At 30.1% G+C, this 9,461-nt stretch overlaps 1 protein-coding gene across 1 annotated transcript; it reads right to left on the reverse strand.

Moving 5' to 3' along the window:
- Positions 1-715: 715 nt before the first annotated feature.
- Positions 716-8,553, reverse strand: LOC101493844 (plant intracellular Ras-group-related LRR protein 7). Its single transcript, XM_004499430.4, has 9 exons — positions 8,286-8,553; positions 7,169-7,238; positions 6,934-6,980; positions 6,492-6,600; positions 6,269-6,354; positions 5,115-5,205; positions 4,430-4,515; positions 1,699-1,785; positions 716-1,215 (listed from the first exon to the last, which is right to left on the reverse strand). The coding sequence occupies exons 1-9, from the start codon at positions 8,382-8,384 to the stop codon at positions 1,105-1,107; spliced, it is 786 nt and encodes a 261-aa protein (XP_004499487.1). The 5' UTR covers positions 8,385-8,553; the 3' UTR covers positions 716-1,104.
- Positions 8,554-9,461: the final 908 nt, after the last annotated feature.

Here is a 9,461-nt window from a genome sequence, read left to right on the forward strand (position 1 = left end):
AATGATTTTGGACGCTCTGGTTGAGTGATCTATATTGTTACTAACAAAAGTGTCTACATTCATGCATTCATAGTTGTGTGGTGCGTCCATAATTGGTTGGAGCCCACAGATCCTTGCGGGGATTTAGAGTTAGTGGTGTTGCTTGAAAGGACCCACGAAGCCCTTGCGGGGGAGGCGATATTCCGGAATCATGCATTGACATATAGTCTAACAAATAGATTGTGCATTTTGGTTGAATTGTATGTGCGTTGTGAAATATATGATGTTGTGACTTTTAAACGTTATCTATAATGTTACTTGAGTGAATAATGTCATGGTCAATCCAATAGGAGAAATGCAAGGAAGTACAATAGTATGCAGTCGGAGGCTTCGAGATACTTTTGTGCTGGTATGAGATTTATGTTTAGGTAGTAAAATATCAATAGTTTTGGCTATAGGAGTCTCTTTTATTCAACGTATTAACTTTATTTTAGTGATTGTAAATATTTTGATTCTTTATTTTTGAAATATAATTAAAATAGTTATTAAATGATTTTAAAGTAAATGAGTACTTAAGATAATCATAAATAAATAAAAATGAATTTGAAATTTTACGTTTAGAATTTCTGTTAGTTAATGTCCCGAAAAAAAGCGGGATGTTACAATTTATTTAATTGAATCCAACATATATTATTTGCACGCAACCAAGGTAACATAATAGGAGAATGAAACAAAGGAACACAAAAATTAATCACATTCTATTACACCTTAATTTAATTATGAGGTGAAGAATCAAGTGCCTTCCATATTACACCAAAAGTAGTCTTAATTTACAGATGTCGATAATATATATAACCCCTTTTCATTGTTAGCAAAATGGCATCAAGTCCTGTATATGAAATATTTCGACTATTGATGTCCTACTATGAAATAAAATATAAACAAAAACAGTAATTGAAAAGTTATGTATCTTATCTTAATTTTTAATCAAATACATAAATTTTTCAGCTACGATTTTTGCTTGCAGACAAACTTGGATAGGGGGGAAAACAAGTAGAAATCATATACAATGCTACATTCAAAGAAAATCCCCATCGCAAGTGGTCCCGAAAAACATGAGCAGTTTCATAGATCGACACCCTCATTGAGACCTTTGGAACTGATCATTACATTTGAATCAATTTGTTTGTCAAATTTCTTTTTCCTTCTTGCATCAAACTCTTGAAACCCGTCCATCTGTGTCATTCACCAAAACTTTAATTGCAGGGAAAATGAACACTTCTATTGATCTAGCTAAATATTAACATAAATGATATTTTGACACATATTTGACAACACTTTGGACAACAATTTGAATCGTTAACACAGTTCAAATATGTGGTTAATGAATATAACAAGGTGTCGCAACTCTTAAGTCATCCACTAAACCAAATCAACTACGATTTTGAACTTCATTAACTATAATTTTCAAATATACATAATATCTAATAACCATCTAAATTGTCGTTTATTGTGTTAAGTGGATGGTTAATGACTCATGATACCTTGTTATATTTATTAATCATCCACTAAACGTGAATTTTGTTTTCAACGAAATCCATTGAATGTAACTAATCATGTATTTGAATTGCATTAACCATTTAAGTTATTGCCAAAATTTGTGTCAAAATAACACAACTCAAAATAAATAAGAGAAAAAACTGGGAAACAAAAGCATACCTGTTGAAATTGATCCATTGATATAGGATTACCATGCAGTGATATGTTCTGAAGAGTTTTGCAATCTTTCAATAGATTCAGAGGTATCTGCCCAGAAGGAACCCAAGGTATCACTAAGACATTTGAAATCTATGGAAATTGATTTAAAACATAAACTGCCAGGTATGAATCGCTATAGGCAAACAACAGCGATTTAAATGCTAGGTTAGGCGGTCAAACTTGAGAGTTTACGTAAACTCGTAGAATCTCCTTAGACTGGACTATTAATCTCCTAAGAGTTTACTTCATAAAAAATAGTATTAAAAGATCTGCGTAGTATCTAAACCTAATTTGATACTATATGCATGGCAAATATTCAACGTTCTAACTTAGTAATAAAACAAAAAACAGTAGATATTGATTTCGGCAAATTAATCATCCACTCAATCAACTGTTACAAATGATAGTAGTCAATAACCACCCATGCATGTGTGTAAGAATAAACTATATTATCTTCAGTTATGAAAACTATATGCATTTATCATAGCAACCAATTATCTTGTCATTGATCATCATAGCCGTACAGCAAAGTCAAAACACTTCCTGTACAACATATAATTCTTAGTGAGGAGAGTAAATTTGGTGAACAGAGAAAACTCCAAGCAACCATTCACTCAAGTAATTTCCAAGTTTATGCTTACATCAGAAAATATTGAGTTCAGAATCTTCAACAGTAAAAATAGTATTCCAACAATTTGCAATCAATCATTCAAGTCTGCAAAGTTTATAAAATGCTCAAAAGTTGACAATACAAACTCCTATATAACTCTGACAATCCGTTCGTCCAGATGAATTCAGGTAGCTAAACTTAGGAGTAAACTGACATAATCAGGACAAATCTTCCTCACTTGTTTTGGTTATGTTCCAAAAGATATCAATAACTGAAGAATGTATCTCACATTATTATTCTGTCATAAAACATTTTAGAGTGTCTTAGATTCTCTCTTAGAATTGATTTTGATATTTCCTTATTTTCCTGATTGTTACCAAATTTATTTCAATTAGAATTAGACTCTAGCTTAAGTATATACAGAGATTAGTGTTTTATCTTTTGTAACACATCCACATCCCCATCAATATCAATATTTTATTATTTGGATCGTTACTTTTTCTCCCTCTAATCTCTATCATATAACTTCAACATGTTAGTAAGGCAATACAATTTTTCATGAACTGTCTCAGCACTGTTTTACTATCGTAGTTCCTTAAAATATGAAAACCTACTATAATACTGTCATTATATCCATGATTCTTTTCTTCCCATCAGTCATGCAAAATATCCAGCACCCTCTCTCTCAAGCTCGATCTATCTCAATGGGTTTATCTACCTACCATTTTCACAATCTATTTTAAAAGCCTAGATTAGTTCATTCCAATGCTGTGTCCTCCTTCAAGCAACATATGTAGCCTTAGATAGGTGGATGTAATTTGAACTTTGCCAAATAAAGTTAGGCCCTTATTCTCCCAGATGCAATTTGGCCTCTGGTTTTTCCTAGATGTGGTATTGTCCAGACTATTGGTTTGGTGGTTGGGGTGGGGGAGTGGAGTGATAAGGAGGTCGCAGGTTCGACCCCTCACTCTCAGCAAAGTACTATCAATATTAACAAAGGTTAAAAAAGTTTTTAGTCCCTATAAAATTTCACTATTTTGGTTTTAGTTCTTATAAAAGATTTCATCAACTTTTAGTCCTTTAAAAAATTTCTTTCATTTTTTGTCCCTGATTTTGAACCAACTATTGCGTATCCTTCTAATTTTTTACAGTAATGTTTAGCAGATATTTAACAACTTTCGAACTAAAATTTAAATTTTTTTAACAAATAATGAATTAAATATGAATTTTTAAGTTTTTGTGCTTAAAAATTCATATTTATTTAATCATTTGTTAAAAAATTCTAAATTTTTGTAAGAAAATTTCTTATAATGTCCTAAGTATTACTGCAATCGTTCAAAAATTCAAAAAATACACAGTAGTTTGTATAAAATCAGGGACCAAATATAAATATGAAAACTTTTAAAAGACTAAAAGTTGATGAAATTTTTTAACCCTATTAATAGTACTAATTACTTACATTAGTCATTACAAAATAAAACTTGCAATCTGGCTTCGGCAAGTCCAAGATGCAGTCTATCCCTAGCTCTCATCCAAGATATAGTCTAGCCCCAACTTTTATCCCAAATGTAATCTAATTAGGCTCTGGTTTTAATAAACTTTCCAGTAATAATTTGTTAAGTCCATTTATATTTTTCCTTTTAAAGGGTTCATTTTAATAAGCTTAATGTTTAGAAATCTTTCGCTTGAGGAGGAAGCTTTCTTTATTTTTTTTCTTCTTTCATTAGGATTTAGAGTAGTATAAATATAAATAAGAATTAGTGTGTTATCTTTTGTAACATTTCATTCACATTAATATCAATATACTTTTATTATTCTGAATATTCCTTTTCTTCCCTCTATACTTGAAGAACAAACCCTATGACTCAACACAATCAATGTCAGTTCAGCCAATATGTGATTTTACATTGCAGTTGGATAGTGCTTGAAAGATGTCAATAAATTATTTTTACAACATAATGGAGATTCAAAAAGCATTCAAATAAATAAATAAAATGAAGAAACAGAACCATAAAACAAACAAGTAACGTTCAATCATGTCCAACATTACATCAATAAGGTCTTAAAACAACAAAACATTACCTGCTTCACATTATTGTTGTCTAAGCAAAGTGACTTCAAGTGAGAGAGATTGCACAGTGAAGAAGGAAGATCTTCAATAAGGTTATCTGAAATGTTTGCAAAAAGTATGAAATTAGCTTCATTCAGAAACAGCATCAAATCAAATAACAAGAAAGATGGTGCAAAATGTTCCAAATATCCAGATTTGATAATCATAGAAATGGCCAATCACAAGATGATCAGTCTTATGTTATATCACCATAATTATTATTCAACCCAAATATTGTGGTTTGCTCAAAATATTACTAAATTATGACTTTTGAATAGATTAAACTACACCAAGTACTATAAAGCATAAGACAATGTAAACACCTTAGCTTCAAATTACAGATAAGATGTATGAGCAGAAAATTAATCTCAAACTTAAAGAAAATTGCAAAGCAATGAATCTTGAATTCATACCATAAAACAAAAAATTTCATTGCAAGAGAAATAAAGATAACACTAGGGTAGATCCTCCTCGTCAGACTAACAATCTACATAATCCAGTAAAATTAAATAAACGACACGTCAATTGGGTAAAAATTCTCTCCAAACTATTTCCATTTCTAACAAGGAAGAGAACAAGGGAAAACAGACATGCATTACCATGCTCATGCAATGCAGAAATGAACAAAACGCGTCAAACCGGCAATCAGAAACATACCATTGGCTTGTAATTCTTCCAAAGAGAAGCAACTTCCAACAGATTCTGGTAGAGACTGTAACTTGTTATTTGAGACGTTTAAAATCAACAGCTGCATCATTAAACAAGATATCATACTTTAAAAATTATGAAGGTACGCATTTCAGATCATAATTCTCCCCAACAATGCAAGACTACTAGGGCATGTTCAGATCATTAATTAAGAGTGTAAAGTTATGATCCAAGCCTCATGCAAATCCAACGCATACATCTCAATAGCATAGATCCATTGTTTATATAACATCGAAGATAATAAAAATAATGAATATAAAAGATTCTTGAGTTTTAAAAGGACCTCCTTAAACATTCCTTTGTATAGAAAGTAAGCATGTCAACAAAAAACATACTCCATCTGGTACTTATTATAAAACACAGAAGTGTCTATATTTTTTATAAGAAACAATGACCGGTTTTCAAATGTATTAAATGTTAAATTTCATTTATACCCTTATTTATTGTGAGAGAGAATATTGGGAGTAAGTTAGGGAAATAATGAGTAATTAATACAAGGTCATTTGTGGAACAAAATTTAAAATAATAGGAGTATTAAATGAAATCAACTATTTCCCAAATGTTTCCTTGGTCACAATGAATTAGAGTTGTACAATATGAGTAATTTTTGTGTGTCTAATGAGATCACACACCTTCTATTAATAATGATGCTGCAATAAATACATTCACTACCTAGAAAGTTGTATTGATTAGGACTACTAACAATTAGCCCAGGATGTTGCACAATCAAGGAATAATAAAAACATACACTGAATTTTAACAAGACTTTTGTATCTTATAATAAAGATCGGATGGAGTATTATCTAACATGCATGGACAGTTATAAAAAAACAGGTTACAACACATATGACATGACAAATAAGTGTCTCATTATAATGAGTAAAGGTGTGTTGTGTCTTCAAATGTCCATGGAGAAAGCTTCTTTTTTTAAATGTCTATGCTTAAAATGATGAAATCAAACTCTTCAAAATCCTTCAAGCATGCAGTGATGATACTCGCACCTACACATTAATGCATTATGCATACAATCTTCCGAATTCCAAATTGCAGAAGCAGTATATAAGTCAGATGATATTCAGGTTTCATTATTTATAATCACTTACATTTCTCAAACTGCCAATAGTTGACGGCAAGGATGTTAACAAATTCCCGGAGATGGATAAGCGTTCAAGCCTTACTAACTGGCCCACTAGAAACAAATTACACGGTAAGTTATTACGTAAAAGAGGGGGGGGAAAAGCTTCACTAGATGCATGCCATGTAAGCAAATAAGATAATAACATTTCTTTTAGAATAAAATCTTACTGAGTTAAAGAAGAGAATTACATTCATCAGGCAAGGAAGTAATTCGATTTCCATCAAGGTTCACAAGTTTAAGAGATTGGAGTTTCCCCAAATTCACTGGCAGTCTTTCAATGAGGTTGTTGGTTAATACCTGTTATGTAAGTGCAACTTCAGTACATTAATACTATTTTTAATCGATCTTTAGCAACTTAAGTACAACACTAATAAAAATTGTAAAGCAGCCGTTACCAACACTCAACCATGGAAAAAAAAATTAAAGATAGCCTTGTGCTTAGAGCCATAATAACATGTATCCCAAAAAGCACGAGTTTTGAAATGAAAAAATAAAATTTTAATGGTTCTACAAATGAGTAGCCGAACTTTCAAAATGATATCCACATTATGACAGGATTTGATGTGAAAATGAAGCCAAACTTCAGTCAGACCATTAAGTAAGCAGACAATTATAATGTTAGATTCTTACCATGCGTTGCAAATTAATCAATTTGCTAATTTCCATGGGAATGTCAACTGCAGACAAAAAAATAAATCTATTAACAGTAAAATAACAGAAACAACAATGATTATGATAATGATAACCTTTGAGAGGAACGGCACTTCTCTTTAAGGTCAAAATTATATCTACTTCAAAGCAAAGGTTTCTTAACCAAAATCTAAGTAAAAAGAAATTAATAAAAAGGCAAAGAAAAATTGCTTACCTATTCGGTTATGCGTTAAGTCAAGAGTGCGTACAGATCGGTCTAAATCAATAATTTCATCTGGAAAAGTCTGTTTTAGAAGGAAACCAAAAGAAACTGAGGTAAGTATGTTACCCCATGAAAAACACAGACACACACAGAGATTAACAAACTCATACAAATACTAATTAATCTTTTATGGATGAACCCAGGATATCTTCGACCGAGAGTCGGGAAATTTCAGTACAAAAATCCATTTGCGGGACCAATATCTCCCAACAGATATTCTTCCATACATACAGATCAAGAAAATCCTAACAACAAGCTTAAAGAAAATCGTGACAACATGCTTAAAGAATCCCAATTATCTTCCAATTGGGTCAAACTACGTTGGCCAGGTCTAATTAATTTTTTTGGGTGAATCCGTTTGTCTTCTTCTAACAGAACAACGCTATTACTAATTAATGGTAGCACCAAACATATTTCCAATTAAAAGAGACCACTAGTGTCCCCTTCACGTATAACCGTCATATTACAATAAATAAAAAACCACTAATGGGTATATAAAAATTTGGCAAGCTTAATCTTATCATTCACAAACTACTTAGAGGAAAAGGGACATGCACTATTGGTGCAAACTATTATTTTACAGTAACATCTAATGAAAATTCATTATTTTACCGTTAAAATGCAACTACAAAGTAGCTTACGTGACAATAGTAAGAATTCTCAACATATTGTTAGTGTAAAATTTACACCGACAATGCATCCAGTTAGACTCAATAAAAAACGACTAATGGCACATAAAAATTTGACAAAGTTAATATCTATCATTCAAAACCACTTAATATACAAAAATAAAACTAGATTCACAAAATTACTCCCATTTAGAGTAACATGATAATTTAAAATGCCACTAGAATCATATTAACAAGCCGTCGAGCTTAATTTTCCAGATACCACATGCATCAACCAATGAAGATAAGGAATAAAAATAATTGCAGATTATATCTAAATTAATTGACATGAAACATTGACAAAAAACATAAAAACCCTAAATAAAACACATGAACCTAAATTCAATCATTTAAATTGAACAAGAAAAATAAAAAGAGAAAAAAGAGAGTTCGTTAATTGCCTTCAATTTTGAATCGCGTAAAGCAACAATGCCGGTGGATCGCCACCGTGCGGTTCTACTCGATTTCGTCTCGGCATTTTTGCTGGCGAAACAACCCATGTTTTTTTTTTGGTTATGTGTGTTTTGAATGCAAGAGAAAAAAAAAAGGGGGGGTTTACTATTTGATTAAGGTTTATTTATATAGCTGGGTGAAGGTGTGAGAGTCAGAAGACAGGTAAAGTGAAAGCGCGTTTTGGTTTCTTGTTTTTGGGTTCTCCAACCACTGATGAATTGATGACGTACTTCTAGTTGTACTATCTCTGCTGTCGCTCTTTGGTTTTATTTTAGGCAAAATTAAAAATTTAATTATTTAAATTTAGCTCAATTTTTATTACATCTTTTATTGATTGTCTTTTAAGTTTAAATTTTTTTTCCAACTATACTTATAAAATAACAAGATTTAATTAAAATATTATAATAAGTTGACTTTCAAATTATTTTGCATGTAAACATTGATTATATAGATATATTTTTATTATATTGTTTTAAAGTTATACGTTGTTTAAATTATTGTAGAGAAAATCAAAAAATATAAATAATTTATAAAATTTAATGAATTTTTTATAAATGATTAATATGAGAAAAACATATTGTTGCAGCATTTGGTAGAGTTTTAAATGATCGAAAGTTTTTAATTAAACTAATTGTTGTAGAAATTAAGATAAAAGACTAATGATGCAAACATAAAGTAACTTATAAGATCAAATCGAGGTCGAATAAACTTAAATGACCTAAGTGAGAAATAAGTTAAACTTTAATGAGTATAGATATAATTTTGCCTTTATTTTATGTTTTCTCTTTTTTTTTTAATATATTTGCATATCTGGTTCCTTATAGAATTAACCCATGAAAAGATTGGTTTATTTTATATAATCTAAAGTGATAAATTAGTAAAGTGAATAAATCAATTATTGATATTATAATCACTCATAATTGATTATCTATTTACACATAATATCAATTATTGATTTAATAATAATTAATATTTTTTATTAAAATAAATAGTTGATATTACTCACTTTATTCACTAAAGTGAATTACTCATATATATATATATATATATATATATATATATATATATATAATTTATTATAATAAATATAATAAAATAATTGTTATTACACAATAATAAAATTA

This window comes from Cicer arietinum, chromosome 5, assembly GCF_000331145.2.
Source record: "Cicer arietinum cultivar CDC Frontier isolate Library 1 chromosome 5, Cicar.CDCFrontier_v2.0, whole genome shotgun sequence".
Classification (NCBI taxonomy): domain Eukaryota; kingdom Viridiplantae; phylum Streptophyta; class Magnoliopsida; order Fabales; family Fabaceae; genus Cicer; species Cicer arietinum.